The following is a 19,558-nucleotide window of genomic DNA, read 5'->3' as shown; positions in this document are numbered from 1 at the left end:
CTGGAGGGCCGGGGAGCGTGGGGCAGGGGGGGCAAAAGCCGCTCGCCGTCGCACACACACCGAGGACGCCAACACTACAGCAAAGGGATTTTTTTTTTTTTTAATTATTATTATTATTATATACCATTAATATTATTTTTTCCCGTCTGGCTTTTTCCCCCGGGGAGCTTGCGGTGTGTCGAGGAAGCCGGCGCGCGCTCCCAGGAGCTGGGATTATTTGCACAACGTCTGTATATTGAGTTCTCGATTCTGTTTTATTTTTATTTTTTAAGTGCAGAGGGGTTGTCGATTTTTCTCTTTTTTTTCCCCCTCCACGCCACACTTTTCTTGGGTTTTTCCCCCATCACCATCAGCGCCACCTCACCCTCCTCCCGTCCCGCCATGGCCCGGATGAACCGCCCTGCGCCAGTGGAGGTCTGCTACAAAAACATGAGGTTCCTGATCACCCACAACCCCACCAACGCCACGCTCAGCACCTTCTTGGAGGTAAGGGGAGGCTGGAAGGGGAGGGGGACTGAGGCCTGGCTGCACATTTTGGGGCTAAGAGTTGATGCTGAGATGCAACAGGGATCAATACTCTGTAGGACGAGGCAGCGGCAAGTCCACTTGGGTACCATGACCCTGGTAGCATCCCGGTGTGATGGGTTGGATCACCACTGGCTTTTTAGGGCAGGACGTTTTGGAAGACCCCAAGCGTGGTGTTTGGGCATGGTGGAGATGTAGCAGAGTTTCCCCGTTCCTGGCACATCCTCTGCCAGCTCCACCAGCACATCACGTCAAGGGGCTTTGCAATGATGCACGTGGACACAGACAACCTCCCTTGCATCTCCCAGCACCTCAGTAAGGACCCAAATATTCCAGCGTCTTTCCACTGGTGAGGGTGTATTGGGTGGTGTGCAAGGAGCTGGAGGGCTTGGTGCTGGCTGTATGCCTCTGGAGCCAGGAGTAGGGGGAGATTAATGGAGCAAAAGGCTTTGACTTGCTCTTTTTAGCAATGCCTGGGGAAAACGCCGTGTCCTGCAGGTTCAGTCGAGCCAAAACAAGCAGTTTCTGCTTATGAGGAGTCGTTTTGGGTTGTTGCTGCTTTTGTGGGGGGAACCTGGGGCTGCACGTGAGCCTGGCAAAGGGGTTTTGCCTTAGACCTAAACCGCATTGAGGTCTGATGTGCTGGCACCAGAGGCATCCTCTGAGCTCAAGGAAACCTTCCCAATGCACACCCGAAAAATCAAGTGCGAGTGCCATCGGCTCAAAGGGCCGCAGCGAGGTGGTTGGGATTTGGGGATGGCCACCCCATACCGCGCATGCAGCACACACGGCGGTGGAGACAGCACAGTGGGAAGGGGGGGAAATTCCCCTTTCCTCCAGCTTCTTAAGGTTTTTGGCTGAGCTGCCATGTGTGCAGGGGTTTGCTGTGGGCTGGCGAGCGCACACGGGGAAGGAAGGAGATGGATCATTGAAGGCGATGATCTCATGCGGTGCCTGCTGGGGCCAGTAGACCAGCGCATAATCCGGGGGCAATCCATGCGGCGGGCGATAAGCCACACTGGAAACAGCCCAAGTCCCACACCCAAGCCTGCAGCGCGGTGGCACGATGATGGGATATGGCGCTGAGGTCTTCAAGAAGGAGCCCCTGAGCAATCTGCAAGACACTGAGTGCGGTCGGCGGGGTGTGCCAGGATCCCCCCCCACCCCACCCCAGCCACCTCCTTGCATTTCTGCAGCAGGAGTTGCAACCTGACCGTGCACAAATAATTTCTCCTTTGGGGGATTTGCACTCGTGTCAGGGACGTTTCTTGGCCTGGGGTGTAAAGATCCTGCTGGTGTGGCCATCGGGGCTTAAAAATAAAGAGCTCCATTGGCGCTTGGGACTTCGAGGAGTTGGGAAGGTGCTGGGTAAAAATCCAGCTGTGGCCATGCAGCTGTGGTGCCCTGGGATTTAATGTTCCCTTGTGCTTCCCAAGCTGGATGGACCACAGAGGGGTTTGCTCAAGGATGGGGCACGGCACTGGTTTAGGGTCTGTAGGGGTCCATGTGGTCATAGCCGGGCTCGGATGCATTGGGGTAAACTGGGGTGCGACTGGCAGGGCTTTTTTCAGACCCCTCCTTCTCCTTCCCTCCGCAGGACCTGAAGAAGTACGGTGCCACCACAGTGGTGCGAGTGTGCGAAGTGACCTACGACAAGACCCCCCTGGAGAAGGACGGCATCACCGTCATGGTAGGTGGGCGGTGGGATGGGCACTGCTTAAATATCCCCCCTCCCTGAGGTCTGCTAAACACCCCACCTTCCAGAGAGACCGAATCGGCATCGCGCTTGCCGGGGAGCAGGGCTTGAAGCCCAACTTCATCCTCAGGGCGAGGCGGGTGAGCTCCCCGCTCCCCCAGGCTGAGATGGGGCTGGTGCTTAAAAAAAAGAAAGCGCAGCCCACGCACCCGAAACTGTGACTCATTCGGTTGAGTCGGCAGCTGCCTCCCCTGCCTGTCGCTCGGGCTTTGAAGCATCCAGGGGATGAGAGCGCCCGATCCCACATGGAAGATGCGTGTGGTTCCCATTACCCCTGGCTTTATCTTATCTACTGGGGGGGCGGTGTTGGTTTTGCTCTTCCAGCAGCCACTGGTGCAGCTCTGGGGGATGAAAGGAAGCGGGCAGCAAGCAGGGAAAGGCAAGGAGGCAGAGCAGGCAGCTGCCTGGGCTGCATCTTGGCTGATAAGTAATGGGAGATGATGTCAGGCATGATTGCCCTGCCAGGGAGTTCAGCTCCAGCTAGAAGGTGAGGCTATGCTCGTTGCATAGGAAAGGGTTTGGAAGTGCCTCGTGTCTCCTGGGGTGGTCTTCTGTGTGTAGGTCCTCTCTATTTAGCTCTCTGTATAATTCTATGTATAGCCTACAGAGAGAGAGAGCTCTCTGGATATGCATCCAGTTCTGGGCTCCCCAGTTCAAGAAGGATGAGGAACTACTGGAGAGAGTCCAGAGGAGGGCAACAAAGATGATGAGGGGACTGGAGCATCTCCCCTATGAGGAAAGGCTGAGGGAGTTGGGCTTGTTCAGCCTGGAGAAGACTGAGAGGGGACCTCATCAACACATACAAATATCTTAAGGGTGGATGTCACGAGGATGGAGCCAGACTCTTCTCAGTGGTGCCCAGCAACAGGACAAGGGGCAATGGGCACAAACTGAAGCAGAAGAGGTTTCAGTTGAACATGAGGAAGAACTTCTTTCCTTTGAGGGTGACAGAGCCCTGGCACAGGCTGCCCAGGGGGGTTGTGGAGTCTCCTTCTCTGACGATATTCAAAGCCCGCCTGGACGATGTCCTGTGCAACCTGCTCTGGGTGAGCCTGCTTTAGCAGGGGGGTTGGACTGAATGATCTCTGGAGGTCCCTTCCAACCCCTGCCACTATGTGATTCTGTGTGATTCTGTGATATCCTCCTGACATACTCCTGATTCTGTGCATATATGTCGATGATAGATGCTATGTCTCTCTAGGTACAAATCCTCCAGATGCAGATCTCTCTAGATATAGGTACTATGTCTCTATAAGATATATCTTATAGGGAAAGGTAGCTGTATCCTACATACAAGATCTGTATGTAGGACGTCATCTCTGCTCTTACATTCTCCCTTGTACCCTGTTTCTGGCTGGAGACCTTCAGTCTGAAGGGCTCTAAGAGACACATATCTCTCTACATATCTTATATAGAGAGAGATCATACCTAGGATACGTTTTATGTGGAGAGATATCTATATCCTAGATACAGAAACTATGCAAGATACTATATAGAAATTATATTGTTTCTATAGATAAGATACAGGTTTCTATAACTATATAGACACTATATAAGCCAGACAGAGCGGTATCTATATCCTATGTATCTGTGGATAGATATATCTACGCAGATACAGACATATCTCTCTATACCTACATCAAATATATGAAATAGAATCACAGAATCACAGAATAGTTGGGGTTGGAAGGGACTTTAGAGGTCATCTAGTCCAACTCCCTGCCATGAACAGGGACATCTTCAACCAGATTAGGTTGCTCAGAGCCCCATCCAACCTCACCTTCAACGTTCCCAGGGATGGGGACTCCATCACCACTCTGGGCAACCCGTTCCAGTGTTTCACCACCCTCATCGTAAAAAATTTCTTCCTTACATATAGTCTGTGTATCTATATAGAGCGACTACATCTATATATCCTATCCCTTTCTTTGGGGAATAGGCACAAGGTGGTCGAGGCCCAACTCTGGTGCGGTGTGCCTGGGTGCTGGCATCCACATCCCATCCTGGATGCACTCCCTGGGGGGGTTTGGACACCTTTTCCCAGGTAACGGGCAATAAGACAAAAGGAAATGGCCTCAAGTTGCACCAGGGCAGGTTTAGTTTGGACATTAGGAAAAATTTCTTCCCCGAAATGGTGGTCAAGTCCTCATCCCTAGAGGTATTTAAAAGACGGGTAGACAAGGTGCTTAGGGACATGGTTTAGTGGTGGGATGGCAATGTTAGGGTAATGGTTGGACTTGATGATCTTAAAGGTCTTTTCCAACCTAAATGATTCTATGATTCTCTGATTTTGGCTCCTCCATGTGCCGCATGGGATCCTGGGCAATCCCTACAGCTGACGGCAGTTACTGAGTTGTGCCAGACACAGGTGCCCCGTGCCACGGACATCTCCTTGGAGGCCACATTCACCGGTGGCTCCTCCATTGCCAGTCCTCCTGGCCATGCCACCTGGGCAGCACTTGGTGCTTCAGCAGCTCTGCCAGCAGGTCAGAGACGGGGCAGAAACCAGTGCTGTGCGTGTTTTGCTGTAGGAAGGTTTATGGTGTAGGATAGATATACTGTGTTGGATATAGCAATACTGTTTAACATCTCCATCAGTGATGTAGGTGGTGGGATTGCATGCACCCTGAACAAGTTTGTGGATATCACCCAGCTGAGTGGTGCCATTTATATACTTGAGGGACGGGATGCTGTCCAGAGGGACCTTGACAGACTTAGGGAGTGGGCCCATGAGAACCTCGTGAAGTTCCACAAGGCCAAATGCAAGATCCCACACCTGGGTGGGGGCAATCCCCGGTATCAGTACAGACTGGGTGATGAATGGATGGAGAGCAGCCCTGCAGAGAAGGACTTGGGGGTACTGGTGGATAAAAAATTGGACACGACTTGGCAATGTGCACTTGCAGCCCAGAAAGCCAACCGTCTCCTGGGCTGCATCCAAAGCAGCATGGCCAGCAGGCCAAGGGAGGGGATTCTGCCCCTCTGCTCCAGTCTCGTGAGACCCCACCTGGAGCACTGCATCCAGGTCTGGGGACCCGAGCACAAGAAGACATGGACCTCTTGGAGCAGGTCCAGAGGAGGGCCAGGAAAGTAGTTCGGAGGTCTGGAACACCCCTGCTGTGAAGAAAGGCTGACACAGTCAGTGTTGTTCAGCCTGGAGAAGAGGAAGGTTCCAGGGAGACCTGATTGCAGCCTTTCAATATATATAAAGGGAGCTTATAAGAAAGACAGAGAAAGACTTTTACCAAGGCCTGTAGTGACAGGACAAGGGGCAACAGTTTTAAACTGGAAGAGGGTAGGTTTAGATTGGACATAAGGAAGAATTTCTTTACAATGAAGGTGGTGAAGCACTGGACCAGGTTGCCCAGAGACACTGTGGATGCCCCTTCACTATAAGCGTTCAAGGTCAGGTTGGACAGGGCTTTGAGCAACCTGATCTGGTGAAAGATGTCCCTGCCCATGGCAGGGAGGTTGGAACTAGAAGATCGTTGAAGGTCCCTTCCAACCCAAACCATTCAATGACTTTGTGATACGGTGCATCATCCCCAGTGCGAGCCCAGTGACCTGGCTTATGGCTGAAACAGAGCTTTCCAGGTGCCGTGGGGAGGAGATGATCTTGGAGGACGGGCACGGGCTGCACAGGGTGGGCTGGCTCGAGCATTAGGGTACCCTGAAGCCCAGCACGCTCCTTTCCTAGCAAAGCCACGCTGAAATTGCATTACGGGTTCAAAGACTGAAGTGGAGCCCAGCGACTTCTTTTGCCATCTTACACCAAGGATGACTCCAGCTTAGTGACTCATTCCTCAAACATGAGGATTACAGCCCCGTGCTTCCCACTCACTGGGGATCACCGTGCCACGTGCCCTCCAAAGCAATGCTCTCCTGCCGTCCCCCTCTCCCACTGCTGCATAGCCAGCGGCCACGTTCCTCCTGCCAAATCCATGTTGGGAGAGAATTCCCCATTTTGGGAGAGACATACAGCCTTGACTGGCTACCGATGCCCGTGAGGAGAGACCGTCCCTTCCCCAAAATGCTGCAGCAGTCACAGGCAAGGGGGGTGACGCTTCTCCCCCATAGCAGAGCCCAGGGCCAGGGGGTGCTTAATGCAGCACCCGTTTTACCCACTTCGTCACCAAGCTCCGATGTTGAGTCCATGCAGCTTGAGGATGAAGCTCAGAAGATGATGAGCACTTTTTTTTTTTTTTTTGTCCCTTGAGAGCCTTTCCTGAAGGATGCTCTATGCTAAATGGCTCCATTTGGAGGGGTCTCCCTCCCTTCTTCTCTCTCTAGGACTGTTCTTAGGGGGTCCCCAGAGCATCTTCTCGGGGCTGTGTGTTCACTTTCACTCCCATGTGTTGCAGCAAGCTGAATTTTGGCACCGCATCAGGCCCTGAGATTTCAGCCATCTCCAAGCCACCTTTGCCCAAACTTCCTACAAAGTGGCTTGGTGCTCCCAAGTGCTGGATTTAGACAGGAGCTGGTGGGGGGAAGGATGGGGGTTGCAGCTCCTCAGAGCTCAGCACTGTCATGCGATCAGGAAGGAGGCAGGTGATGGTCACCATGGTCCACGGAGACAGGAGGACATGGGGACCACGTTGCAGGTCTTGTAGGTGCTCCTGAGGGCTGAACCTGTCCATAAGAGATGGGAGGACCCTATCGTATGGCTGCTACATCCTCAGGGAGCTGCGCTGCGAGCCCCGTTGCCGGCACACGGATCCACCTCCCCTCTGCTGAGGTCCAAAACGCCACCGCTCTGAGTAAAAAGCAATTCCCTGAGTTTTTCCCCAGCGTCTAACAAGCGTTTCTCTCTTCCCCCTCCCTTGCCCCCCCACCTTGCAGGACTGGCCGTTCGATGACGGAGCGCCTCCTCCCAGCAAAATAGTGGAAGATTGGCTCAACTTGCTGAAGACCAAGTTCTGCGAAGACCCCGGCTGCTGCGTGGCCGTGCACTGCGTGGCTGGCCTGGGGCGGTAAGTCAGAGCCACCCCACCCATGAAGGGGGAAGAGGGAAAACCATGCCTGCTCTCCTCCTTCCACCTTAGAGCAGGGGTTTTGCATGCAGAGGAGACCTTAGCGGGAATAGGCATTGACAAGGAGGGCCGCTGCCCGAGCTCCTCCTTCCTCTTCTCATGGCCCCATCCTGGGCACTGGTGGGGGGGGGAGGAACCTGGGTTGCTCAGAGCTGTGCTGCCAGAGCCCCACAGGGATTTTGCTTTTGCTAAAGAGGTCGTTGTGGAAATACTGCAAAATGCTGCCAGCTACACCTGGGAGCCGCTGCGTTTCGAGAGCCGCTGTGTTTCGCTGCTCCCCCCACCACAGGTCAGGTTTTGCATGTGTATTTACAACCACTTTTCCAGCAGATTTGCCTCCAAAGTCCTCGTGCTCATTAGTAGAGCAGCAAACAGCTGCCAGCCCCATCCTGGGGGTTTTACCTCTAAAATCATCCCTTCCTTTGGGCAGCACTTGCAGCCAAATGGCAAGAAATTACAAATGAAAAGCCAGCACCGGAGATTGCCCGCAATGCCACCGTTATAGCCCTGTGATGTGGCCCCCCGCCCCGGGACAGGATGTCAGCCTCTGGGCCACATGGCTGGGGAGTGACCGTCACTGCCGTTGCCTTTCAGTGCTCCTGTCCTCGTCGCGCTGGCCTTGATCGAGAGCGGGATGAAGTACGAAGATGCCATCCAGTTCATCCGACAGTAAGTCGAGCGGCGTTTTGGTGTCGGGGGAGAAAACAGCCCCTCTCTGAGGAAACAGAGAGATCTGGCGTACCTCAGGGGGGTTTTGAGGCACCAGGGTTGCTTTTCTCTCCTTTTGGCATGGAAGAGAAGGGGGTGGGGGCAGCACTGAGCACCCTGTGCCTTTGCATCAGGGCTGGGGAGGCATCTGGGAGCATCCCTGGGGGGGCTTTTGGCAGGCGCCCCGCTTTGGGCAACCTCCACACGTGTTTCTTCCCTGGCTCCCCGTGTGTCCTAAGGCCCACAGGGCAGATGAGCTGGATGCCGGTGGATGAGGCGGATGCTGGGGTCGGTGCCTGTCTCCATCCCCAGAGGACACAGGAGGCTGCAGCCTCCAAAATCCCTTCCTGCTCCAGGAAGGGGGGTTCAGCACCCCAACAGGGGTGGGTTCAGGGTGGGGGGGTCTTCTCCTGACACCACTGACTGTGCCGGCCCTTCTCTGTCCCCGCAGGAAGCGTAGAGGAGCCATCAACAGCAAGCAGCTGACGTACTTGGAAAAATACCGACCAAAGCAGAGACTCCGATTTAAGGACCCTCATAACCACAAGAACAAATGCTGCATCATGTAACCTCAATGACCTCTTGCCAAAATCCGTGCACACAGACACCCGGGCACTCGCGCGCATCCCACCCCCTCACCTCCTCGCCCAGCCCTGTGCACCCCACGCGCCACCCCACTGACAGGGCTGGGGTGGGGGGACGTGGAGCACCACCACCGTGTTCCAGCACCCACAGCAGGGTTGTCTTGCTGGACCCACTCAGCTACAGCCCCGAGGAGGGAAGGCAGTGCTGCCCTTTGACTCTTAGCGTTAGCAGGCAGTGAGCTCACGTGTCGGGTTCTTCATCGCCTTCCTCCTCCTCCCTTTCCCCTTCCGTTGCACTGAGAGGGATGAGAGGGTGCTTGGTTTGGGGTGATGCAGGCAGGGCTGTGCCAGCTAAGAAGGGATGGGGAGCAGGAGGGCTAGAGCACCCCCAGAAAAACCCTTTCCCACCTCTTCCCTATAAATAAGGGCTGCGGCGGTGGGGATGGAGGTGGGGATGGCACAGTGGCCTCGGGGGAGAAGGTGGTCATAGCGAGGAGAGGTGAAGGGGGCTCATAGCTTGGTGCTGGCCTTGTGGCCACGGGAAGGGCTGAGCTAAGTCCCCCCAACACCATTCCCTTTTTCCCAGCCCCTTTGCCACTTCACTGTCTCCCCATTGCCCTGATGCCAGCTGGGATGCTGCGGATGAGGCTTGTTGGGGGCTTACTGCAGCGAAGACAGAGGCGCTGGGAAATTTGGGGACCGTGGTGGGGCTTTGAGGCACCCAGCTTTGCTGGGGTGCAGGGTCAGCAGGGGGTCTCCCAAAGCGTGGGGTGCTCTTATTTATAGCTTCCAAATTCAATGCACAGGGTGGTGGGTTCTCTCCTGTCGTGTCCCCATCACCGAGCTGCGGCACAACCCCCAGTTCTGGCAGCTGTGCCCTGGGGATGCAATGCCTATCTTGGGGCACATCCATGTCCTCCACTGCTGTGTTTGCTGTCCAAGGGGCTGGGTTGCAGCTTTCCTGGGGGATTTTGGGTGCTCCTGGCAGGAGCACGCCACCAAATTTTGCACCTGCCTTTCCCACACCCAGTGGCATCTGTAACACGACGCCTGGCACCCCAAACCCGCCCCCCCTCCCGGTGCGTGCCCTGGTGGAGTGGACTCAGAGCTGCTCCTGAGCCGGGACATTAAACATCTCTCAACTTTCTGCCTTTGAACGCTTGCAGCAGCTGGAGCAGTGGGCACGTAGGGGGCATGGGGGTGTTTTTTCTTTTGAAAAGGATAAGAAGAAATTTGCTAATTAAAGGAAAAAAAAAAACTTAAAAAAAAAACCAAACTGTTTGTCTTCCGCACGTCCTCTGGCCTTTGTTTCTCCCATCGCTGCCTGGTGGGGCCTGGGAGGTGACCCATGGCCCCCCCAGACCGATCCCTGGCACCAGGTCACAGCCAGCTACCATCTGCTATCACCAGGGCTTATATATGGCCCAAGGGATGATCCAGGTATCCTTCGGGCTCGCTGCTCCTCACCCCCTCAGCTGCAGAAGCTCGCAGATGTTGGGGCAAGGAGGGCTAGTCATCCAGCACCTTGTGGTTTTAGGCTGCCCTACTTGAGATGCCTTCAGTGCCCTGCGTTGGGTATCTCCAAAGGTTTGTGTGCCTTCCAAAACACAGTATCCAGACACATTTGATTCAGAGGGTTCTTCTCTTGGGCTAAGTGGTGAGGAAGGCTGGTTAGACACTTTCAATACCTGCAGAAGGGTAGGGGATGGCTATGTGCAACCACATGTGGAGGAGCTTGGAGCCATTTCCAGCGCTGCCAGTCCTCTCCTGATGGGAGCCAGCCCCGTTGCATGGCAAGAATGGCCATCCCATGGGATGAGCAGTGGTGTGGAGCGAGGTAGAGACCCTCCACACATGGCCCCGGAGCTGTCATACCGCACATCTCGGGCCTGTCCAAGCCCCCACATTGTGGGACAGCCCTTGGTCCCTTGAGTTTCTCCTGCCCTTTTCCAGGCTGTTGGTTCCTATGTCTTGTGGGGAAGGTGGCGGTGGTTGAATGGTCTGCGTTGGTTGGGAAGGGTGAGAAATAGGGCTGATAAAAAGGCCTGATCCTGTATTGCAGCAGTGCCCCTGGGTGGGTCACAATCCTCTTCCTTCCCCGTTGTGTCCTCCTGCTGCTAAAATAGGTGCTGCTTCGTCCCCAGGGGCAGTAGGAGGCAGCTTGGTGTTGTGACAGGGACAGCCCCAATCCCTCTTAGCTAGGAGACGTCGTGGTCTCCTGTGCTCCCTGGTCACAACAGGCTGTGCCGTGACTTGCAAAGAGTTTAGGATAAAGCAGTGGGAACCATTGCTTTGCGGGCTTGGAGATGTTTCTGCCCTGCCAAGAGGAGGAGAAATGTTTTCCTTGTGCACGCTCGTTGGGGCATCGCATGGCAGATTGCCCAGGGCAAGCGCTCCAGGGCTTCAGCCACGATGCTTTCGAGTTGGGGTCATGATGGGGACAGAGGGGCTTAAATTCAGCCTCCTTTGGCCATGGGAACTCTTCTCCATGCACGGTTTGATGGTGGCAGTGCTCGGTGCTGAGCTCTGATGAGAGTACGCTCAAATCTCAGCTTGGTGGGCTTGTCTGGGGGGAACACAGGGCAGGGAACAGGCTTTGCAGTCCTCCTTTGCTTTATGTAGCATCGACCCAACCACCTTAAAAATAGAGAGCTTCTCGTGTAAGAGCAGTCCTTGACCTGGTATAATCCATGTGGCCAAATCCTGAGGACCTCTGGCTGGCAGAGCAACATCTTGATAGTCTTCAGTTTTGTGAGTCACCACAAAAAAAACCTGAAAACCATGCTGCTTTAATTTTCCTTTTTTTTTTTTTTTTTTTTTTTTTTTTCTTTTTTTAATGGATGTCTCCCCCCTGTCCTGGAATTTGCTGTCACCTCCCATGTGCTGCTCCATGGACAGGACACCTCAGCAGCCCAGGAACTGCCATCTTTACATGGAGGGCTTGAACCCACTCCAAGGTTTCTCTGGGTTGGACTGCCAAATATTTGGGATTTTTTTAAATGGACTTGGGCTCCTACCTCTGAGGTACTAGCTCCTCAAAGTTGCAGCCTAGAGAGGGTTACAGAAGTGTAGCAGGCTGGGGAAATTGAGAGGTCTTCCAACTGGGTTTTGGGTTAGAAATCTCAAAGAAGAGCCCAGTTCCCTCACAAAAATCTTGGAACAGTGGGGAAGAGGGAAAGTTGGAGCTCAGCAGATTCATAGTACCAGGGCGAGGCCTCAGCGGCCAAGGGCTCATGGTTTGAGCTGGTTTTGGGGTCTCTCCTTGTACACTAATCCTCATTTCACCTTAGATTCCAAGATGTTGAAAGGAGAGCCTTAAAAATCCGACGTATTTGCTGATTCTGTTATTGTTCCAGTTGTCTCCATTGGGTCTTAGCAGATCTCATAGGGAACAAACACCCCCCATGGCTCTGGCTACAAACCAACCACCTTATCCTGAACTTTTCTGCAGAAACAAAGGCACAAACTGGGTTTTATACCTCCTCACCCCTATCCACCTCCCTCACCCCCTCCATGGAAACCCACCATCTTTTCATAGTTTGCAGGGACAGGGCTCCCAAACTGGTAGCAAGAGCTTTGGAGACCCAAGGGATGGCAAAGCAGAGATGCCCTAACCATCAAACCAAGAGCTTGTAGGCATTGCCCAGGAATCAATCATGGCTGAACCTCACATGAGGGAATAAATCTGAGCAGGAACGCATAGCTGTGTCCTCTCACCAGTGGCATACGTGTGCCCTTATCTGCATTTCGGTTAAGAGGCTCATGTGTCCCTTGTGTTCTCCATGTTTGCCAGTTGGATGGAGCGCAGGGTGAGGTCAACGGTGGGAAAGAAGGCAACGCAGCCATCACAAATGGCTGGCTCTTTATATGAGAAAGCTCTGGCGACGCGTGTTTGAAGACTACATTTGTAAATTCGTGTGACGAGTCTTGCAGTAAGGCTGACACTGTGGCGCTTGGGCTGAGAGCTTGGGATGAGGAGGTTTATGAGTAACAGATTTCCCGAGGAAGCAGAGAGTCTTGCTCTATCTACAATAGAACCAGTCGTTTTCTTTCTTTTTTTTTTTTATTTTCATTGCATTTGTTTGGGTTTTATTAGTCCCAGTGGGATAGCGCACAGGGAGATTCGTGACTTCCATGCAGTTTCCAGGGTCTTGTAGCTTATTTGCTTCCAGCGGGCTGGGTAGGTACAGTTTGGCGGGTGGATTTGGATGGGGTACCATCTGGTGAGGGAAAAACGTGGCTGGTTCCTTGGCACAGCAGGGGGTCACGGGCCGGCTGTGGTCCCGCTCGCCAGCTCTGGCAGACGTTCCCAGGGAAGGGGGAATTTCACCGCGCTAGGTTTCCTTTTAGATGACGATCTCCCAGTGAACTTTCAACTTCCCTGCTGTTCCCTTCTGTGCAACAAAGAACTGCATATTTTCCTCTTTAACTCCATGGGCAATCGTAGTAATGTGTAGATTAAGCCCAGATGACTTTTTTTTTTTTTTTTTTTCGGTCTGAGCCATAGCTAAATTATTATACCCAATGCTTTTTGTATCAGGCAGCATCACTTTGAATATGCAGATGAGGTATAGGATTTTGACACTTTATAACCTTTCTAAAAAGAAACTTGTCTGTTTACTTCTGTTTTGTGTAAAAAGGAAAAAAAAAATGTATGCCTTTTAGTAATCACTTTTTTTTTTTTGAGTTTTATGAAATTACGGTGGTTTCACTCCAGCAGCGAAATAAAAAGCGTTCACTGTTTTGTACATCCCTGTGTGCTGCGGTGCTGCTAATGGGGGAGTTATCACGGTGGGGGAGGCAAAGGCAGAGCTGAACTCTGGCCAAGGGAAGGAGGAGGACTCCACAGGAGGGCTGCCGGGGTCCTGCTGCCTCCCCTTGGCTGGAGACTTCAGCCCACTCCCACCCCATCCTAAATGTGTCCCAGCTACATTCCCCACCCAATTCCTGGGTTATTTTCCTCCTCTCATCCCATTTCCCTTTCCTGGGAGCTCCCACAACAGACAATGGAGGTGGCTGGGGAAGGGTTGGACCTACTGCAATTAGACGATGGGCTGCAGCCAAATTAGATAAAGTAGAGCCCAGGGCAGAGAGAACCGATTTGCCCAGTGCCAAGGCAGGTTCAAGGGGTGCACCTGGGGCTCCAGGCATTCACGTAAAGCCCTTTTCCCCATGGAATGCACTCTTATCCCATCCAGCGTAGTCACTGCATGGTCCATCTCCAGCCCTTCCTTAGCAAAACATCATGCAGGTCTTCAGCAGTGATTGCCAGGCCAGGCAGCCCCCACTTCCAGCATGCCCCCAGCACAGCCACCATGATCACAGCAGGGTCAGGAGCCAGCGCCTTGCCAGACAGAGTCCAACCATCACCACAGCATTTACTCCCAGTCCAAGTGAGGTCTTCCCTGGAGGAGGATCAGGCAGCAGGGAGATCGCAGAGCTGGTCTGCAGCAGGACACTTGCCTTGGCTGAGCGAGCTGATTGCGTTGCTCACTTACCAAAGTGTGTCGTGGTTCTTAAGTACCCACCTCATCATCAAATAATTGGCATAAGCAGAGCCCACACACCCTGATCCTGTTTCCAGCATGTCTTGGCTGATGCGGTTGGATAACAGATGTTGTAAGCCTAGAGTTGCCTTTTATCCACGTGGAAAGACCTGACCCCATAGCAAGGCTGTAGGGTGCTGTTGGACAAGCTGCCCAAACAAAAGGCCCAGTTGGGTCCCCAAGAGGCCATGGCTAATAAATCATAGCGTGCAAGAGCTTGACTGTCCGAGGCCATCTATGCAGTGAGCAGCCCTTGTACCACCAATACCTGGATCAACTATGACCAGCTTCTCTGGGCTCTGGCATGAAGCAGCGATTGAAGGGACCAGCTCCTAAATGTGCATCATCTGCCCAGCACAACCACACCTGCCAGGGACACCTGCGTTAGGAAGCTCTTGTAGCTGGAGATGTGGTGGCTGCTGCTTTCTTCCTTGATGCTTTTCCTACTATAGACCAGTTTAACAGCTAAATCTACTGGGTGGAGAGCAGCTGCTCAGTGACTGAGGTGGTGGGGCAGCATCTCCCAGTTGAGCAACACAAGACACATTGACCTCAGTTCACCCAGGAAAGCAGACTGGGTAGACTGGTCAGCACACCAGCAAGGAGGAGCCAGGTTGAATATTAGGGTAGACTTTCTGCTGGTGAAATGGACTTTTGGAGGGAGGCTGTGGTATTCAAGCCCTTGGAGGACTTCTAAGAACAGGACAGATGTTTTGTCCCATCCAAGGGCCAGGAGGGGAGGACGACCTCTGTAATGTGATTTTTATCCCTAACCCCACTAATGCTTCATGGTCAGGTGACCTGGACTCAATGTTTTCTGCAGGAAGGGCCTGCTAGGAAACGAGATCTGATTTGAAAGATGTGAGATGGGTTTTACTTTCCCACTCTCGCCATTCAGTTCCAACTCCAGACCCCTCAGTATTGCCTTGTAGCTGGGACTCCTGGAGGAACCAGGCACTACAATGTACCTGCCAGGCTGCTGAAGAGGTGGGCTCTTGGGAACTACCACAGTTCAACAGAGCAGCAGATCTGGGGGAGCTTTTGACCCTCTCCAGTGAGCGTTGTCCATAGCAAAGCTCTTCCAGGGGAAAACATTCAACCAGCTCAGCCCCATGTTAGGGCAGGGGGGCACGGACCAGTGGGTTGCTGCATGGGAAGCTGCTGCAAGGCGGGCACTGATGTTACGGCTTCAAATTCAGGAGTGTGATCCGGTTTCGTTACACTTCCACTGCCAGACTGATGGTTCAGTATTAGTCTCCATGATTAAACTATTTGCAACAGGGCTTGTAAGACCCATTTGTCCATCTCTCTACCCCAAGAATTTCAATCCAATGACTGATTTAACCCTGCAGAGCATGAGAGCTCCCAACAACATGGTGTTCCTACAAGAGCAATGAAAACAGCAGATAAAGGAAAGACCTAAGTGGTATGTCCAGTAGAGCATGGCCTAACCGTGGTTAGATACCCGGGAGGCAACCCAGAGGAGGCATTACACACACCCCACCCATTGGAGGTCTGCTCAGTGCTTCACCACTGGCAGAGACCACCCATTGGACTCAAAAACAGGCTTTGCTTGCTAAACCAGTTGGGTTTTTAACTCTGTCCCCCATGACCAAGGCAGGAAGGCAAAGGCCGAGGAGCTTGCATGAACAAGCTGGTAAGCAACAAAAGCTGACACTAATTGTGTGAGCTCTCGAGTAATTACAAGGGGTTGGGTGGGGTAAGTGGGAAATGGGGAAGGGAACTCCCCTCGTGCTGCTGTGGGCTCAGGAAGGCTTTTTGTCGAGATGCTGGCTTGGAAGAGGGTAGGGCTGCAGGTCAGAGGACAGTGGGGTGGCATGGCCAGAGCCGTCCTTGGATCGCCCCAGTACTCCCCAAGTGCTCTGCAAGGCAGATCCTTATCTCCTCAGATGCTCTGAACCACCAAGTTGCAAGGGGCACTGCCTCCAAGGTTGTGCAATAGGTAACTGGGCCTTCAATCACCCTAATTGCTGCCTCGCCTCCCAACCAAGAGGGCCAGGGGGACTTCTGAATGCTTGTGTGTGTGCTGGAGAAACACCCACCCATGCTCCTGCCCGTACACGCTGTCTCCTACCTGCCTGCATTCCTCCTCACCCTCCATCACCTAAAAACATGCACCCCTTTGCAGGCCAGACCCCAACTCTCTGTGCTAGGCTGTTGCTACTCCACGCACAGGTTCCTGCCCTCCTGAAGAAGGGAGGGAGCCCATAAAGTTGGGGTTGTCTGGAAAGGTCTGAATTGGCCACTCACAGGTCCTGGGATCTCTTCCCAACTTTTGCCATGGTCTGCAGTGCCTTAGCCCCTTCCCAGCAGAGAGGGTGGGTACCTACGAGCCCCATCACAGCCACGTATTCCAGTGCCTTCAGTCTTGCCAACATCAAAATTAGTGAGATCCACCCAGCTCAAGGTGGGTGTCCACAGTGTAGACTCATCCTTGACTCCCTTTCCAGTCAACAGAGATCAAGTGAAGTCAATACTGGAGACTCAGGAGGGATCAATCTCATACTGGCATTTCAGAGCTCCAGAACTGCAGAGGGTTCACAGACACCCAGCTCACACAGAGACGCCCACGCTGGAGACAGCCAAAGCCTTGGATGATATGACCCATGGCTCAGAGCTCGCCCTGTCAATGTTACTAACCCACCTCCGAAAGTCAGGTCTCTGCAGAGCCACTGAGGCAAGGGTTGCAGGGTCTTCAGTAAAGTCTAGACCAGGCATGGTCTAGGCTCATGAGACTGGATAAAAAATGTTCTGTGAGGGCCGCCTTGTTCCCTGTTTGCTACATGCTGAGCCATGAGGAAACCTTTCCTTGATTATTTTGGACCGCTGCCGGCTGTCACAGCCAACACTGGCTCTTCTTGGGCACAGCACAGCTCCTGTCAACCTGCTTGGGATGGGCCCTTTTGCAACATCTCCACCTGAGGACATCATGCTGCCTGAAAGGGGTCTTCCAGCTTCCCTCTGTGCCCAGGGAGTCCTGCACCATCAGGGAGAGGCTGTGCAGCAACGGGAGGCTGCAGGGGTGAAGGTCTCACTTTTTCCCAGAATCTGGGGGACCCTGTGAGCCTGGGCACAAGGCACGGGAGGGTGGGAGGTGCTGCCCTGCTTGCACTGCGGCGCCTGGAAACTCCCATGCTCGTAGGTATGAAAATGTAGGGCAGAGCTTGGGCTGGGAAGAAAACGTAAATGTTCGCAACAAACGTAGCTGAAAAGTCAAGTGGGGAATTAGGTTGGGCTTGTCCAAGGTACAGAAATGTGGATTGCCAGGGGTGGGTTTTGCCCTGGGAGCTCCCCCTTGCAAACAGAACAAGGAGGGGAAGGAGAAACTTTTTACCCGACCGCCACCACGGTTCAGAAAGGGGGTTCTGCAAATCACTGCTCCCTTCCGTGACTGCAGCAAGGAGCTGTGCTGCCCTGCCCAAGCTGCTCACTGGGCAGGATCTCAGGCCAGAATTTGTTTTAACCGTCGAAGAGAGCAAGATATTTGAGTGGCAGGAGGGGAAGAGGCTTGCACAGAGCCTGGAAAGGGCTGAGTCACTTGGCTGTCGGTGTCAGCTGCTGAGGAGAAAAATGCAGCTGCCAAACAGCCTCCTGGAGCTTTGTCAGTGCATCCTTTAAAAAAAAGAAAGAAAAAGGGAAAAAACCCTCCTAACCCACGGCCTCTCCCACATCCCGCCAGCAAGCTCTGCGTGCTGCACGCAGCCAGGGAGTTCCCTGCAAAAGCAGTGGCTGTGGAAAATGCCCTTCCCTGGCTGCAGGTGCTGGTTTCTGTTGCAACATCTCCCTTGGGGCTCGCAGAGCCGGGGAGGCTGCGCGGCTCTCGCACAGCAACCAGGCAGCCTCCAGGGATGTGTCACGGCCAAGCCGGCGTTCGGTCCAAGCGAGCGGGGGTGGGAGATGATTAGAGACCTGGCGGCTCGGCGCTGGGAGAAGCACGACGCAAGAGCTGCCTCCGCCGGGCGGAGATAACCGTGAGGCTGGCAGCGCTGCTGGCTTCAGCTGGGGACTGACTCACCTAGGCCAGGGCATCTCGTCTGGATATCAGGTGGAGACAGGGAGAAGCAATGCATTTAAATGAGCTTTGGTCTATAAGGCAAACAACACCGGCTTGTTTTGCAGCGCTCAGGCAGCCGTGGGTGACAGAGAAGGACGGCTGGACGGGTTTCGGGGTGCCCGGTTCAAGGCATGCGTTTTCGGTGGGTGGATGCTCAGCGCCCAAAACAAGGGCTGTGATAAAGGGCTGTCATGAAAACTTACCTAGTGCTGCCAAATACCAGGGCGAAACGTCTTGAGGCTCTTTCTGGGTTGCAAATCTGCTAGGTTGAGGGAGACAACACAGCTCGATAGCGCAGAGACACGTATGTCTGTAACTACCCCGGCTGTAGCCAAGTGACATACCTGGGTAGCAAAGTTGAGTCCTTCTGGTTGAAGCTCCTCAACCTGTTGTATCTGCAGTCCCCATCCTGGGAGGGTTTCAGTATGAAGTCACGAGCAAGGCTGACCCCCATTGCTAACGCTGCTTTGAGCAGGAGATGACCCGAGGTCCCTTCCAGCCTGAATTATCCTATGATAAACCCAGAGAAGAAAAGAATACCTTATAGCTCATAGGGTGCAAAACTGGGTCTCTGGAAGAGACTCCAGAGAGATACTCCCCTTGGGGCATGCACCGCCTTAGAATCATAGGATCATAGAATGTTTTGGGTTGGAACGGACCCCTAGAAGTCATCTAGTCCAACCCCCCTGCAGGGAGCAGGGACACCGTTAACTAGATCAGGTTGCTCAGAGCCCCATCCAACCTGGCCTTGAATGTTCCCAGGGATGGGCCCTCCGCTACCTCTCTGGGCAACCTGTTCCAGTGATTCACCACTCTCATTGTAAAGAATTTCTTCCTTATATCCAGTCTAAACCTACCCTGTTTGGAGGAAGAACTCTTCGTCAGTTGGCTCCTCTTGATCTGGCGGCCTGTAGTAGACACCAACCACCAGGTTCCCTTTGTTGCCTCTCTCTCTGATTCTTACCCATAAGCTTTCAACCTGCTCATGGCTATTCTTCAGGGACAGCTCTTCACACTGTAATGATTTCTTGATGTAAAGGGCAATGCCTACGCCCCTCCTTCCTCGCCTGTCCCTTCTGAACAGCTTGTAGCCATCAAGAGCTACATTCCAGTCATGGGATTCATCCCACCAAGTTTCCGTAATGGCAATCAGGTCGTAGCTTTCTAGCAGCACAATAGCTTCCAACTCCTGTTTGTTTCCCATGCTGCGTGCGTTTGTATAGAGGCATTTCATCTCAACTGTCAGCCTCGTTACCTTCTTAGCAGAACACTCCTCATTTCCCTTGAGGTGTTTCACAGGCTTTTCCTTGTTGGCTCCTACTACCTCAGGAGCC

The 19,558-nt window shown here is 53.4% G+C and overlaps 1 protein-coding gene across 1 annotated transcript; it reads left to right on the top strand.

Annotated features, from left to right (window-relative positions):
* The first annotated feature begins 334 nt into the window (after positions 1-334).
* On the top strand, positions 335-9,048 carry PTP4A3 (protein tyrosine phosphatase 4A3). Its single transcript, XM_009645885.2, has 5 exons — positions 335-486; positions 2,123-2,215; positions 7,121-7,251; positions 7,906-7,980; positions 8,471-9,048. The coding sequence occupies exons 1-5, from the start codon at positions 382-384 to the stop codon at positions 8,586-8,588; spliced, it is 522 nt and encodes a 173-aa protein (XP_009644180.1). The 5' UTR covers positions 335-381; the 3' UTR covers positions 8,589-9,048.
* The last annotated feature ends 10,510 nt before the right edge of the window (positions 9,049-19,558 follow it).

Source organism: Egretta garzetta, unplaced genomic scaffold (assembly GCF_000687185.1).
Source record: "Egretta garzetta isolate BGI_Z169 unplaced genomic scaffold, ASM68718v1 scaffold719, whole genome shotgun sequence".
NCBI classification, from domain to species: Eukaryota; Metazoa; Chordata; class Aves; order Pelecaniformes; family Ardeidae; genus Egretta; species Egretta garzetta.
This window is presented reverse-complemented; position numbering and strand designations above follow the sequence as displayed.

Bases quoted from the DNA above. Each gene is read 5' to 3' on its own strand.
- PTP4A3 (XM_009645885.2), top strand. From the start codon at position 382: ATGGCCCGGATGAACCGCCCTGCGCCAGTGGAGGTCTGCTACAAAAAC. The intron at 7,252-7,905 runs GTAAGTCAGAGC...GTTGCCTTTCAG, and splicing joins TGCGTGGCTGGCCTGGGGCG to TGCTCCTGTCCTCGTCGCGC. The intron at 7,981-8,470 runs GTAAGTCGAGCG...CTGTCCCCGCAG, and splicing joins GCCATCCAGTTCATCCGACA to GAAGCGTAGAGGAGCCATCA.